This window comes from Callorhinchus milii, unplaced genomic scaffold (assembly GCF_018977255.1).
Source record: "Callorhinchus milii isolate IMCB2004 unplaced genomic scaffold, IMCB_Cmil_1.0 Scaffold6, whole genome shotgun sequence".
Taxonomy (NCBI): Eukaryota; Metazoa; Chordata; class Chondrichthyes; order Chimaeriformes; family Callorhinchidae; genus Callorhinchus; species Callorhinchus milii.
In genome coordinates, this window is record NW_024704747.1 from 1562510 (window position 1) to 1578942 (window position 16433).

General features: G+C 46.2%; 1 protein-coding gene across 1 annotated transcript in view; it reads right to left on the bottom strand.

The window, feature by feature from the left end:
• Window positions 1–4986: 4986 nt before the first annotated feature.
• Window positions 4987–16433, bottom strand: part of pdia5 (protein disulfide isomerase family A, member 5) — a 48410-nt gene continuing 36963 nt past the window's right edge. Inside the window, exons 15-17 of the mRNA XM_042336351.1 lie at window positions 11199–11269; window positions 6270–6404; window positions 4987–5612 (exon numbers count right to left, since the gene is read on the bottom strand). Of these exons, the coding sequence (XP_042192285.1) occupies window positions 5532–5612; window positions 6270–6404; window positions 11199–11269 (287 nt within the window). The 3' untranslated portion in view covers window positions 4987–5531. The remainder of the gene's footprint in view (window positions 5613–6269; window positions 6405–11198; window positions 11270–16433) is intronic.

A 16433-nucleotide genomic window follows, 5' to 3' on the forward strand; every position in this document is an offset into this window, starting at 1 on the left:
TTCATAAGCATTCGTAGCACGAACGTTTTCTTTTTAGGGAGCGAGCTGTTCTGGATTATGGAGATGTTTATCACATGTGCCTTCTGATCCATCCATTAGGGTTAATTTCACAGTTTGTGTTACTATTATCTCACTCCAGTCAAGTAAATATGATGGCGTATCTCTGAGCGAGAATAACGTGGACACCACCCACACCCCCGCCCCCCCTCTCTCCCTCCCCCCCCCCCAACCCTCTGCACCATATGTTACCCTCTCCCCCTGTGCTGCGGTGTCATTGCCGGAGGTGGCCAGGAATAATTGCCAAGATTCTCAGAAAAATAAACCACACAAACAATTCCTTATCATCTCGGAGGATCTTGGCAGCTCAACAATAATTCTTTTCCATGAAGAAGTTCCATATGTCAAGGTACAACTATGACGACTTGAACTTACACAGCGCCCTTCACAGAGGAAACAAACAACAAACAAACATCAGCTTGCATTTATACAGCGTCCTTCATCCAGGGTAGCGTCCCAGAGAGCCTAAGACATCTCAAAGCTCTTCACAAAGGAGGGGATGGGTTACGAGAGGGAGATTGGGAGTTGGAAAGAGGTGACTGAATACGTGGTTAAAGAGATAGATTTTTTTAAAAAGATCTTGAATGTGTGATACGGGGGGGGTGGGTTGGAGGTGACTGTAGACACGGTCGAAGAGGAAGATCTTGAGGGGTGACCTGCAAATGGGAAGGATGGCAAGGCAGAGGGATTGGGGGAGAGAATTCCACATTTTCGGAGCGTTGGTGGCTGAGAGCGGAGGGGACGAGGGACATGTAGGAGGCCAGAGCCAGCAGAGCAGATGCGGCATGTGGTGGATTGGGAAGTAAAGCAGATCGAAGAGGTGGGGAGGTGTTAGGGCTTGAAGCGATTTGTAGACGAGTGTGAGGATCTTGAAGGCGATCGGGGGCCAGCGGAGTCTGGCGAGGAGGAATTAAGCCTGAATTTAAGAACTTTGTAATATTTTGCAATCTCAATTTATGAGTCAACCGTCCTAGAGCTATGACTGATCTGTTAGGCAGTCAGGACCTCGGAGATTTCCTCACATCCTGTCAGCCCTTAACATGGTTACAGCAAAGCGTGCTATAAGAATTCTGGTGTTTGAAGCCAGAAATCTTTGCTTATGCCAGGAAGACACAACAGCTGCTGCCGTTGGAACCCAACACTCCGCATCAATCCAAAACGCCTCTGGCAAACTTTCAGACATAATATCTCCTTGCTTCTACATCTCTCTCTGTCTCTCTCTCTCTCTCTCTCCCAGAGCACGTTATCGCCTCCGTCCTCCCTCTTGCTGCGGAAATTCACAGAGATGGAAGAAGGAAGCAGAACGAAAGAGAGAGAGAAAGAGAAAGAAAAAGAGAAAGGGAGAAGGGAAAAAAAAAGAGAGAAAAAGAAAGAAAGCAAGAAAGCAAGCAAGTAGGGTGATTGCTTCAGGCAAAACGTGGGAGACATTTTGGGGTCCCGCAAGCAGCCGTGAGGTGAGTGAGCAATTTTCACGGCAAGATTGTTGGCTACGGCAGCGTGAGAAACTCCTTTCTCTTTTCCAACAGCATCGCGGCATCTTTAATGACTACCTGCGGAACAAGCAGATGGCACCTCATTCCGCTGCCTCATCTGAAGGACACTACTTCCGACCGAGTGAATGGCATTTGATATGACGTCTCGCCACATCATTGAAATGCTCTTCAAAGCTCTCCACAGGATTTACTGTACTGTAATGATTGGATTCCTCGACAAACGCGGCAGCCGATTTGCACGCAGCAATGGCCACAAAGTGAATGACCAATTTTATCTGGGGGATTGTTGGCCAGAACACCATGACAAATTCCCTTCTCTTTTCAGATCGTGCCATGGGACGTTTTAACATCTATCTGAATAGCTTTCACGCCTCCTCTGAATGACGGCAATTCCAACAATGACCCTCCCCCACTCCCCCCCCCCCACTTCCCTCTCCACTCCACCCCCAGCACTGCGCTGGAATGTCAATCCAGACTATAATAAACATAATAATCCTTGCATTTGATATGCACCTTATCACGAAGTTGAGGCAGCTCAGAAATAAACTGACTGTATTTTTTGTGGGCGAAATGAGTCAGTGAATTGTGCAATGTCCCACAAACACTGGATTGAATGACTACATTTTGGGGGGTTTTGAAGGGATTATTACCCCCGGGAAAGCGATACGCTGATCGATTAATAACCAGGTCCGTCCTTATTGTTAGGTAAAAAGACGTGTGGAGTAAGGAAACTTACCTAAGGTCTCACCCTGCCCAGAAATCGGACCCGAGCCCTTTCGCTTGCTCTCACCACAACGCTAGAGGGACTCCACAAGATACCAGATGAAGACACAGGTTATTTTTTTACAAATCCCAGATGAACAAGTGCCGCTGTGGACGAGAGAAACCCTGCAATAATAAGCTCCATTAGGACCACTTTTTTCTCGTAAGCATTGGCAGTCAAATGTGTTTTTTGGGGGAAAGCAACAAAAAAAAAACAGGAAATCTTGAATTGTGCCTTTGGGAGAGGCTGAGGAATGCAGGCGGACTCTGATGGGCCACTTTATCATTTTCTTCCTGTTAAATTCATGACCTTATTAAAACGGTTTGCATTTGCAGAACTCCTCAGATCACATTCTCGATGCTAATCCCTCCGGAGTTATCTCCAGGTTCAAAATGCTAAAAACATATGCAACAAGCGCGCACGCACACACACACACACACACAAAAGAATCTCTCTGCAGAGAGACCAAGCTGACAATAAATGTGCAAGTTCAGGCGTGTAATCTTTTAACCGAACAGAACACAAAAGCTCCCATTACCCCCACTTCGAGGAACTAAATTTATTTCTGCTCCTATTTTTTTTGGATGGGAAACCCATCACCGTTGCTAAAGAGTCTCCCAACTGAGAATTCCATGTCTCCCACCTACACGTGGAAATCCCAGAGATAGATTATTGGAATGAAATGCTCCCTCTCTCTCTCGCACTGGAGGGATGCGTCCTGCTTACCTAATTCCGGAGAGTATTTGGCGCAGGTTGGCAAGAGCCAAGGCTTGAGGGGAGCGTGTGTTGAGGTAACTGCTGGAGTCTAACCAGATAAACTGCATAGCTTGTCATTGATATCACTGTCTGGCCAGCGTTCCTGCTGCTTCTCCAGCTAGGACCATTCTACCCCTTGGGGCTTTTTTTTTCCCAAGCCTCCCCAGGAAGAATAATGCAACGTCCTCCGTAGAGAGTTCTGCTCTGCTTCCCCAATGTGCTGTGTGCGATTGGCTGCCGGGTTTCTCTCACCAAATACACTTTTAATAGTAATTGCAATCCTTGCATTTAATAAAGCATCTTTGAGATGCCTCAACGACGTGATATTAGGCGCTATATCAAATGCAAGGATTATTATTAGTAATCTATTATTATTAAGCAATGTCCCACAAGCAGCCATGCAGTAAGTGATCAATTTTATTTGGGGGATTGTTGGCCAGGACACCGGGAAAGAGAGAGAAACTCCATTTTCTTTTTGAATAGCGCCGCGGGATCTTTAACGTCCACCTGAACAGCCAGACGGGGAGTGACGTTTAATGTCTCATCCGAAGGACGGCGTCTCCCTCAATGCAACACCCCCCCCTCCCCCAGCGCGGGATTGGAGCATCAACTTAGACTATGATGAGAGTAGAAATGAGCAAGACTTGGGGTTGTCTCGCCTGTGCAGCTTAGGGCAGGAAAAACACTTAGTAACTGGAAGCCTCTTGACTTTTTTCGCCTCTTATTTAATGTGAAGATGGAATGCGATCCTTGTATTTGAGACAGTACCTTTCATAGCGGGAGAATATCTCAAAGTGTTCTGGGGATATACTGTGAGGTGCAGCGACTGTATTTGCAGCCGATTAACAGAGTGTCGTCCCACAAACGGCTGTGAAATGAGTGACCGATTTTATTTGACGTGGGCTTTAATGTCCTTCACTTCCTCTCATATCGGTGCAGATCATTGCACTCAACAATAACAACTGCATTTACACAGCGTCCCTCAGCCAGGGTAGTGTCTCAGAGCGCTTGACAGTGGCGGAGCCTGGCGCTGAGCCGGGGGAGGTGACCCTAGGCACGGTCGAAGAGGAAGGTGGTCAGGCGCGACCTGAAGACGGGGAAGGAGAATGCAAAGAGGGATTGAGTGAGAGAGCTCCAGGGTTTCGGGGCGTAGTGGCTGAAAGCACATCCACTGATGGTGGAACGGAGGGCACGAGGGACAAGCAGGAAGGAGGCCGGAGCAATATGCAAAACTAGTGCAACTGAATCGCAAAACATTTTATTCATTCTCTCTGGCAAGTTTAATTTTCCCATGTGTGACATGCAATTGGAAGAAGAAATAGAATCATTCGTTACCGGGCCATTAACTGCAAAAGAATTCAGGGTAGCTGTTGTCCTGATCGATATCTTGTTCAAACAGTCTTGTTTTTTTCAGCATGGCCACTTTAAGTCACAAGTAATTGCAGTATCCTTGATTCCCTCGCAAACATATCAGCGGAAATGCAAACATAATCACACTCGGCTTCTTTGTGACATCCCTACACCATCCCTGAGCAACTTGATTAAAAAACGTCCAACCTCCCAGTAATCCAATCTCTCTTCCCTTCCCTCTCCCTCCCTCCAAACCCTCCTCCATCCACCCGAAGGGAAAAAGAAATCCAGGAATATTCCCACCCCCCCCCCCACCCCCACCCTGTGTCCGACCACAATGTAGAAAACCCACAAATACAAAATATTTTGCATAGAACGTGACCCACATAGAGACAGACCGACCAACACAACACACTCAAATCCTAATTCCTATTGACCGCAGTCCAGGTAGAACACGAGGGGTTCTGTTTTGCACCGACTTGTATATAATAATCCTTGCATTTGATATAGCGCCTTATTACGCCAAGGACTGTGTATTCTGTGGGCGAAACGTGGCAGCCAATTGCGCACAGCAGTGTCCCAAACAGCCGTGGTTTGAGTGACCAAATTATTATTGAGTCAGACAAACCCCCTCTTGCTCACCGTTGAGGGCCCGTGAGCTCTGTTTTAAGGCTTTGCAGAGAAGCGGAAGTTTTACACTGCACTCTTGTGCCGAACCAAACAAGTCTGCGTGAAAAGGATTGCAATCGGCAGGAAGGGATGCGGACGGAGTAACCAAGAACATTGGCACTAGGAGACGCCTAGGGTTTTGTACCAGCGGAACATGCGCTTAGCACTTGAACAAAACCGTAGAGAAGATGGCATCAAATTCTTTTTCAACCCCTCCCCACACCCACCCACCCCTCCCTCCCCACTTCATGACAGCACGTAGTCTTTTGATATAAAATCCCTACAAGTGGTCCATTTTGGTAGAAAAAACATTATAAACTGGTCGTTCTTCATTAAAAACACTCTGGCCCTTGGGAAAGTGTGGCAGGCGGTTTAGTACGGTCAGGGTTGAAAATGAGGGTCTTTCACAGTGTCGTGTAGTGGCAGGATGGAGCCAGGCCCGATCACAACTCCTCCCCTCGCTTCCCAATCTTATCGTGGCCTCTTCCTCTCAACCCTTCCATGTACTCAATGAAACCGTCTCCCTGGGAAAACAAGAGGAAACGCATTAAGGAGCCGTCCACTTGTTATATGATCCACACGGTCTTGCCCCACTCTACCTCTGTGACCCCTTCAAGCACTAGTAACCTGGTCATTCCCTCCACTCAGCAGGCACTGGCCTGCTTCCCATCCCTCACCCTGCCCTCCCCACCATCGGTGGTCGGGCTTTCAGCCATTCAGCCCCCACCCTCTGCAGGTCCATATCAAGAGTCCCTTTGCCTCCTCCCTTCCCTCGCCTTCTTCAAGACCTCTCTCAAGACTTTCTTCGTTGATCGTGGCTTTCGGTCACCCTCTCAACACCCCCGCCCCCCCACCCTACTCTATGCCCCACCCCTCTTGATTCCAATCTCCAGCTCAGGTGCCAACCCTTAACTATCCAGCGCCTTGGGACGTCCTCCCGATGTGCAAGGCGCTGTGTAAATGTAAAATTGTTATTGTTCACGCAATTAAAAGGTTGAGTAGCACCAAGAGCAACTGGCTTAACTATCTAACTAACAATTAATTAATGAAGCACGAACCCTCGAGAGGCAGAAGATATTAAAAACCATTCATTTTTTCGGAGTTGTTTGGTGAAAGTGCACTTCCACCCAGTGACCCACCAACGTGGAATACTTTTATCACCCACTGATGTCTGTACTCACCCCTCTTTCTCCACTGTACTTCTCTGTAAACTTGCCATAGTTGTAATAGCTGATGGTGGGGTAGCCCTCTACACCCTCCACTTTACACAGTTCGTTGTTCTGTCCTCTGGTGCAGTCCACTGCAGCGTAAGCGATCTGCAAGATACCAAATAGCAACCGGGTGAACAACAAGTGCATGAAAGCTCACAAGTTGTGAGTTGTGAAGCGCTTCACAGAATATACTGTTAAGTGGAGTGACTGCATATCTTGCGGGCGAATTCGGCAGCCAATTGTGCCAACAGTCATGGATTGAGTGAGCAAATTATTATTATTTTTCTTAAAAAAATTATTAAATATTTATAGCCCTGTGATATACACCACAGGGCTATAATTATCAACGCACACACCCAAAGGACAGCACCTCCGACAATATAAAGCTGATCCCAGTACTATGCTGGACTGTCAGTAATGAGTTCAAAGTTCTGACTTAAGGGGAATGATTCCACAATCTTCTGACCCAAAGATGTGAACACAAGAGGCAATGAATGAGCCAAAGCAACTGTAAAACAAATGCCAGTCAGTTATCATTCCGAACTCAGGATTAATTGGAACTCTCCAATAAACACAGGTTAAGTGTGTTCTGAGTGTAAGAAAAGAAAGGAGGAGAGAGAGAGAGAGAGAGAGAGAGAGAGAGAAAGAGAGAGAAAGAGAGAGAGCAGCAGGCGGGTACCCAGATAACAAGGGAGTATCAGTGCTCGTGAAACAGAGTGTGAGGCCAGCTACACGAAAGATTGAGAGAGAGAGAGAAAATTAACTTTTAGCCAAACTGTACAACCTCCAGCGAGTCTGGGATTTATTCCAGCGGTAAGGAAGTATTGCTTCGCTGAAGGGACACATAAGCATTGCCTTAAAACCAATTGGATAGTAAATTCGGAGGATCCGCCTAATTCCTCACCCGAGCGATGTAAAGAATAGGCTTTTTGATGCAGTGGTCAATTAATAACACTGCCACAAGGAGTTCGATACAATTTAATCCGCATTAATCTCCAAACAGGCTGCAGTCTCACAAATGATAATGAGTTGGTAGTGATTCAAAACGTACTGAAAGCTCTGCACATTCAGGGGATTGTCATTGCTGCTGAAATAAAAAAAAACACAACAGCAACTTGCATTTATAAAGTGCCCTTCACGCAGGATAAGTGCTTGACAATGGCGGAGGTCGGAGAAGTAGGGAGGTGCCAGGGTGTGAAGGGATTTGATGACGAGCGTGAGGATACACAGCAGGATTGTTCAGAGACGGGTGCAGTAATGCATTAAGCGCTCTGGGACGCTACCCTGTGTGAGGAGCGCTATATTAATGCAAGTTGTTGTTGCGTTAAGAAATGTACGGAATCACTGGCGGGGGAGAGGGGGGGGGGGAGGTCATCTCCTCCAGCAACCATTTAGCTTTCATAAAAGTGCAACTGTCCCCTTTATTAACACAATATCCCATCAGCATAACTGGTCTATTGGCAGAGAGATGGATGTCTTAATGGAGTTGGGATTGACAGTCATTTGGAAAAATTGCAAGAAATTGAGTAAAGCAGCATAAAGTGCATCGATTCCTGGCATCGCTCGTGAGCACTGCAGATACTATAGTGGAATTGGGCAAAGTTAAGCTCCATTAACACAAGTTGCTGATCAATACGCACGCCAGCAAGCAAGGTTGTGCAGAAGGACAACTCAATAATCTAACTGTAATACAAGACATCATTCTCTATGAACTTCCCGCGAGGATGTGCAATGACACAAATTTTGGGGCAACAAACTTTTCGCTTGTCGCTGGGGGGAGGGGGTGGGCTGTGGAAATAATAATAATAATCCTTGCATTTGATATAGAACCTAATTGCGTTGTTGAGACGTCTCAAAGTGCTTCACAGTGGGAAAAGTGAACAGTCCCAGCGGTGCCCCACTAACATGAAGGGCAAGGCAAGACCGTAGGTAGATTTCCTTAGTCCACACGCATCGGTTTACCCAGCAGTCAGTCGGAACCTGGTTGTTAGTTCATTGGCGGATGGATGGGGTAATAATCCCTTCAATAAATAAACAAATAAAATAATAAATTGGTCACTCAATCCACGAGTGTTTGTGGGGACGCTGCTGTGCGCAATTGGCTGCCGCGTTTCACCCGTAAAATCAACAGTCAACCCACTTGACAGTATATCCTGTGAAGCGCTTTGAGAGGTCTCAACGACGTGATGAGGCGCTGTATCAAATGCGAGGATTATTATTATTATTGTGCCGGCAGAAATACGAAAACTGAAACCACAGGCCACGAGACAGTTAAGGGAGGAAGTGACCTGTTGATGAGCAATAAAAGCCTGGATTTAGATGTGCAAAAATTGCCTGCAGGGCACCATTAACCTGAGCCCTCCTTTGTGATGGGAGCAACCTCCCTTTACCAGGCTTGCTAAACATTCCCACTTTAAGTTCTTACGGAAGTAAAATGCACAGAACACACAATTTGCAACTCGGAGGGGAGTGGGGGGAAGAAATGGAATGAAAATACAATCAATGCTGAACAGCAGCTGGAAAGTGCATCACTGGGAACCTTTATACATCTGCACGCCCATCAATGCTTCTATAATAATAATAATCATCCTTGCATTTGATATAGTGCCCTATCGGGTCTTCCAGAAGTCTCAAAGCGCTTCACAGAATATACTATGAAGAGAATTGGCTGTATATTATGTGGGAGAGAAACCCGGCAGCTAATTACGCACAGCAGCGTCCCACAAACAGTGACCACTTTTTTTTAAAAAAGTGGATTGAGTGATTAAATTATTCTTTTTTTTAAGGCATTATTACCCTCAGAAAGCGATCCGCCGATCGACAAACAACCGTGTTCCAACTTGCTGCTTAGGTAAACAGAGTTGTGTGGCGTAAGGCAAGTTGCCTATCATTTTGCCCTGGCCGGGAATCAAACCCGAGTCCTCTCGCTTGTGAGGGGAGCGCTCTAACCACTGAGCTACAGTCCTCCATGATGGGTGATGGGGCCTGGAGGAAGAGGAGTCAAACGGCCTCCAGGAGAAGAGGAGACGACAAGACCAGGGGACGGGAGAAAACTGGCGGAGAATAAAAACGCTTACGTTTTTCAGTTCATTTCACCAGCTCTCAGCAGAGCCGGCCGACAGCTGGTAAAGGCCATCCCAGTTGGGGAGCAGAAAATAATTAAAAGTGAGATTCGGCGAGGACAGAAAAGACACAAGAGAGAAAGGGAGCAGGGAAGGAAATCAGGGAGGAGGCATTTCACCTTGCTGTTCTGTCAGCCGTAGACAGGCTGCGTTGAGAGAAGTTGCAGGAGAGAGAGAGAGAGCAAGAGAGAGCGAAAATGAGAGCAAAAAAGTGAGGAAGAAGGGAAAAAAAATCTATGCATTTGATGCAGCCCCTTATCACATCGTCGAGTCATCTCAAAGCGCCTCAAATGATATACTGTAAAGTAATAAATAATAATAATAATAATCCTTGCATTTGATATAGCGCTTTTCACGTCGGGAGGACGTCCCAAAGCGCTTCACAGAACACACTGTAAAGTGAATTGACTGTATATTTGTGGGCGAACGCACAGCAATGTCCCACAAACAGTCGTGGATTGAAAATGACCAATTTATTATTGTTTTTGGTTTTGGAGGGATTATTATTAGGCTCTGTGTGGAGTAAGGAAACTTGCCCAAGGTTTCGCCCTGACTGCCGGGGATTGAACTCAGGTCTCTCGCTTGCAAAGCGAGTGTTCTAACCACTGAGCTACAGGACTCCACAAAGTGTAGTGACTGTGTATTTTGCGGGCGTAATGTGGCAGCCGCAGCAGCGTCCCACAAACAGGCTTGGACTGAAGTGACCACGTTATTATTTTGTTAATTTATTTTTTCGGGGGAGGGATTATTGCTCCTGGAGAGCGATCCGCAAATCAACTTACTAACAGGGTTCCTATTCACCGCTGGGTAAACAGAGGCGTGTGGACTAAGGAAACTTGCCTAAGGTTCTGGGAATTGAGAGAGAGAAAGAAAGAGAGAGAGAGAGTTAGAGCACCTCATGCCTGGCTCATTCTCTCTCCCTGCTGGAGAAGAGCGGGGCCAAGGTGAGGCGGCAACAAAAGAGAATCGAATGGAATGGAAGCAAAAAAAAAAAGGATTTGAAACGAAACAAGAAAATCCCAAGCTTGGGCTGGAAGCTGATCAGCTCAGTTTCCAGCTGAGTTTCTGTCGTTGCTCCACACTTCGACAAAAAAACAATCCCTCGTCGCCACTGAGGAGTGAACTCCCTTTAAATTGGCACAGAGAGCTTTGCAAACTATCGGGCTGCTGCAATCAGAGTTGTTAAGAGGACTGTTTTTTTTTTAAAAAAATGTGCCAAATTCCGTATCTTGAGAGTGTTTTGGGATACAGCTGTATTGCAGCAAAGCCCCATTTTCCACCGTATTATTGTGCCTTATCAAAGCGCTTCACACAAGATATTGTAAAGTGCAGTGACTGTGTATTTTGTGGGCGAAACGCGGCAGCCAATTGCGCACAGCAGCGTTCCCCCACAGACAGCCGTGGATTGAGTGACCAAATCCCTTTTTAAAAAGGGATTATCCCCCCGGAAAAGCGATCCGCCAATCTACTAACAACCAGGAAACTCCCCTCAGGTTTCGCCCTGCCCGGGAATCGAACCCGGATCTTCTCGCTTGTGAGGTGAGTGCTCTAACTGCTGAGCTACAGGACTCCACAATGCTCTTCGACGCCAGATTCGTGTCCAGCAATTCAGCCATTATAAATGCAAGTTGTCGTTGTACATGAATAAGGCACTGCACTCCTAAAGTTAGTTCAGACGCAGCGCAGGGGGACAAGAGGTACAGAGGTCGGCGAGAAGCTCAGTCACAAAAGCAGTGAGAGGGACGGACTTGAAGCCGCTCAAGTCACCGAACATTACCTTTCGTTCTTCTTTGAAATGTTCAGCGGCAGCCGTGAAGTAAGGGACGGCGTTTTTACAGTGAGGGCACCCTGGGAAGGGAGGGGTGGAGAAAAAATTACAGTCAATAATCAATAATAATAAACCTTGCATTTGATATGGCGCAGTATCACATCTTCGAGACGTCTCAAACCATTTATAATATACCGTAAAGTAAATTGACTGTACACTTTGTGGCCGAAATTCAACAGCCAATTGCACACAGCAGTGTCCCACAAACCGTGGTCGACTGAGTAGACAAATTTTTATTAAAGGGATTATTACCCTCGGAAAGCGATCCACCAATCGACTAACAAGCAGGTTCCTACTTACTGCTAAGTGAACAGCGGCGTGTGGAGTAAGGAAACTTGCCAAAGGTTTCACCCAGCCCGAGAATCGAACCCAGGTCCTCTCGCTTGCAGGGCAAGTGCTCTGACCATTAAGGTACAAGACGTTAGAATCAAAGTCCTAAGCTGGCAGGTTTCCGCAAGTTGTTGAGCGAAGTGAAGAAAAAAAGAAAGTATTATATACACAGACTGCTGCCTGACCGGCAGGTTGTCACATGCTGACCTGAAGCCGTGGCCTAACAAAGGCAGAAACACAACAGCCATTGTTGTTTCTTTGACACAAAGTCCTTGTGAGCAAATTCCTTTCAGCGCATTATCCTCATGGGAATGAGTATCGTGGCATCTACAATAATTCCCCATGTGATGGAGTTGGGATAAATAGGTGCCAGCCTCCACACTTTCCCGTGGAGACCGGAATTAACACCACAAGCCATTTCCTCTCTTCCATCGCTAAGACATCTCTCCTGATTTAGAAGTGTAGCGAGCTTCTAAAAGAACATTTGGCGACTATGTTCTGTTGCTCCCCGCCTTTTCTCTTCATCTCCTTGCTTATTCCGTCATTTTGGATTCACTGAAATTGGGAGGACTGGAGAAAGCTTTGCCACCCATCAAGCAATTTGACTCAATTGATCTTCTGGAGGCAATTACCCTGACCGTTTGCCTCACCTCCTCCCTTGCCTTCTTCAAATCCTGTCTCATGACCTTCCTTTTCGACCTAACCCCCCTCCCACCCCTCCTGATCCCAACCCCCTGCAAATCATTGACTGTCCAGCGCCTTGGGACGTCCTCCCGACATGAAAGACGCTGTGCAAATGCCGTATGTCGTTGTTGAGCCAGAACTACTCATGCACCGTTCACATACACATACACATACAGACACACCCTCCTCTCCTCCCACTCCCCTCCGCCATTCACTGATAATCCTCGGTCTTCAAATGTTTACAAGCATCAAGTTTCTGCATTGAATGCTGAGTGGCAGAACTCTTTTTACTCTATTCACACACACACACCCACCCACCCACACTCTCCTCTCCCCCACCCTGCCATGGCCTCAAGCGCACACGGGATTAAGCAGCGTTCTATATAAAAAAAGTCACACGAGACAGCTTTTCTACGTGGGCGTCAATGTCAAACTGCCCAGTTCATGCGGAAATGAAAGAAAAGTTTCCCCTTTGCAATGCTGCAATAATCATTCTCCAATGGTTTTTATAAAAAAAAAAAAAATCAGCGGAAGTTCCGCCTAGAAAGCGGAATTTGTGCCATGTGGCATTTTCTCGAAGACATCCCTCCCTGTTTAGAAGTTTAGCAAGCTTCCAAAAGAACAAGTTGTTGACCATTTGGCGACCGCAGTATATTCTTTCTTGAGGGAACTTCGCCGTCCAAAACAAAATAATAATCCCTGCATTTGACACAGCGCCTCATCACATCTTTGAGACGTCTCAAAGCGCTTCATAGAATATACTGTAATAATAATAATAATAATAATCCTTGCATTTGATATAGCGCTTTTCACGTCGGGAGGACGTCCCAAAGCGCTTCACAGAATATACTGTAAAGTGAATGACTGTGTATTTTGTGGGCGAAACACGGCAGCCAATTGCGCACAGCAGCGTCCCCACAAACAGCCGTGGATTGAGTGACCACATTTGTTTTAATCAATTTTTTTAAAAAAGGATTATTACCCCCAGAAAAGTGATCTGCCAATCGACTAACAACCGGGTTCCTACTCACTGTTGGGTAAACAGAGGCGCGTGGAGTAAGGAAACTTGACTCAAGTTTTGCCCTGCCTGGGAATCCAACCCAGAGTCCTCTCGCGTGTGAGGCGAGTGGGCTAACCACTATGCTACAGGACCCCACAAGAATCATTCTCCAATAAAAAAAATCAGTACTTGGCCCTCCAAAACAAAATGCTCTTGTGTCCTCGGAATAAAGAGGATTCCCGTGACGCTGTAAGTAACGGACGAATCTACAGTGTGCAGTCCCATCAGCAGAGCGTCTTTCTTGCGCTCTGTTCTGTTAACTTCCAGCTGGCCTTTGCAGCCATCTGAGCAAACCTAAATTGACCTGACGTACTGCTGGAAGAATGCCTGAGCTTTCCGATCAGAGAGGCACTTGTGCTATAGTGTTCCCAATGGCGCTCACTCGCTCGCTCTCTGCAGATCGAGTCGGCTGGGAGATCACAGTCACATATTGTTCTCAGCAACAACAAGCCTTGCTCTCAAATGGCACCTCTGATGAAAAAAAAACCTTTTGATTTGTGCGTATAGCAGAAACCTAATGGCTGTCTCCACTTTCTATATGATAAAACACCGAACTCCGCTCCCCGATCCCCCCAGTCCTGCCCAGACTGCACCGGCTGCCTATCCCAGAGAGGATCGACTTCAAGATCCTCATCCTTGTCTTCAAATCCCTGCACTTCTCTGCAACCCGGACCTCTCTGACCTCCTCTCTCCTTAAAACAGTACCCGTTGCCTTCATTCCTCCGGGTCCGGCCTCCTCCTCGTCCCCCGAATCCTCTGCTCCACTCTCAGCGGCCGTGCCTTCAGCCACTATGCCGTGAGGCTCTGGAACTGCCTTCCTCACTCCCTTCGCCTCGCCCCCTCTCTTCCTATTTTCAGGTCTCTGCTGAAGACCTTTCTTTTCGACCGCGCCTTTGGTCACCTTCCTCCCCCTCCCCCCTGGCTCGGTCCCGCGATCCGTTACTGTGAAGCTCTGAGACTCCGTCCGGCGTGGAGGGCACTATATAAATCCAAGTTGTTGTTGATGATGATAATAATAATCCTTGCATTTGATATAGAGCCTTATCACGTCTTTGAGACGTCTCAAAGAGGGATATACCGTAAAGGGGAGCGACTGCGTATTAATGTGGGCGAAACGCAGCAGCCAATTGGGCACAGCAGCGTCCCCACAAACGGTTGTGGATTGAGTGACCAGATTTTTTTGTTTGCTTTGGAGGGATTATTAGCCCTGGAAGTCCGCCAATCGACTAAACAACCAATTTTCAAAATATACATGTATAAACACGTCCCATTCCAACCTCGAGTAAGACGCAGTGACCCATGTAATGCTTCACATGGCTCATGCTAACTACATATTTTGCAGCTGACTGACACAAAGGACTGTTTGTGTGCAGATCACACAATGGTAGGGCACGGAAAAATGTGCTGCGGAGAAACTAAACAGCCATAGCCAATTCAGACCAATTTTTAAAATTATTTTACACAACGTGGCTTTTGAACAAAAGAGTGATTTAAAATGCATTTAAGATCTAGTTATGTATGGTTAAACACTAGTTGTGCTGAGTCCCGTTGCGTATTGGTTAAAGCACTCGCCAGCGAGAGGATCCGGGCAGGGCGAAACTTTAGGCAAGTTTCCTTACTCCGCACACCTATAAGGTTGCGACACTGTGACCAACGACACAGCAACACGGCTCCTGTAAGTAAGTAGTTGGCGGATTTCTTTCCAGGGGTAGTAAACCCTTCCAAAAAAAACAATAATAATATTTTGGTCACTCAATCCATGACTCTCTGTGGGACACTGCTGTGTGCAATTGGCTGCCAGGTTTCGCCTACAAAATAAACAGTCAGTTTACTTTACAATATATTCTGTGAAGCACTTTGAGAAGCCTCAAAGATGTGATAAAGCGCTGCATTAAACGCAACGATTATAATCATTATTATTCCTTTCTCAATGGCTTAGCTCACCTATGGTTAAGTTGCTTTGAGATGCGCTTCTAAGTGAAAGGCACTGCGTGAAAGCAAGTGGGTGGAATGGGCCATAAATTCCACTGAGACATGCAATATGTTGCATGACAATCTACCAGCGAGCAGCAGTGATCAGCATCACCCTGTGCTGTTTCCTTCCCACTATTCAGTTCAGCATAAATCACACAGTTATTAAAATCAAAAGACACCAGCCATCACTTGTACTGGGAAATCGTAAATTTGAACACGTCAACTTTTTCTGAGAAAAAGAAAAGGGCAAGTTATTTACTCCATCCACCGTCTCTTCAAGTGGGTATTTTAGCTAACGTGATGCTGTCGGTAAAAGAGAGATTCTCCCAAGTGAACTGGTCAATAATCATCCAGATGAACTGGTCAGTCACTTTGTGTTTGTGGGAGCTTGACATACCCCCAAGTTAACTGCTGTTTGTCTATAATTCCCTTTGAAGCTCTCTGAGACATTTCAAACTGATAAGGGCCTATAGAAATGCAGATAGGATCACAGGATCGAATAGGTCATTTGCCCTGCACTGTCCGTTTATTAGATTATGTTAACTCATTTAATAATAATAATAATAATCCTTGCATTCGATATAGCGCCTTATCACGTCTTCGAGATGTCTCAAAACGCTTTGCAAAAAACTGGATTGACTGTATATTTTGTGGGCAAAACACGGCAGCCAATTGCGCACAGCAGCGTCGCCCACAAACAGAAGTGGATTGAGGACTCCTCATCCCATTTCCGCACACAATTTAGCTTCCAACTATCTTCCTATCTCTCTTTGGATAATTTCAATCAATTCTATCTTTACAGCCTTCTGTGGAAATGTGTTTCGCAACCCTGCGTGAAGGAATGTGCTCCCTTGAGTCAAAGTTCTTTCAAACTTTGCCCTTTCCTGGTTCTTAATACACCCAGAATGTTAGCCTGACTTTTATATTGTAGATATATAATATATATATATACACACACACACAAATTCACAGCAGCCCAAACACATCTTTCTGTTTCATCTGGGCACAAATCTGTTACCCGCTTCGAGATTTCCCCTCGAAACAATTTGCCTTATAAAACTTCGGGAATTTTATTAAGTAATCACCTTCTCCTTATTTGTGGCTGAATTCAGAGACAAACACGGAGATGCTATACA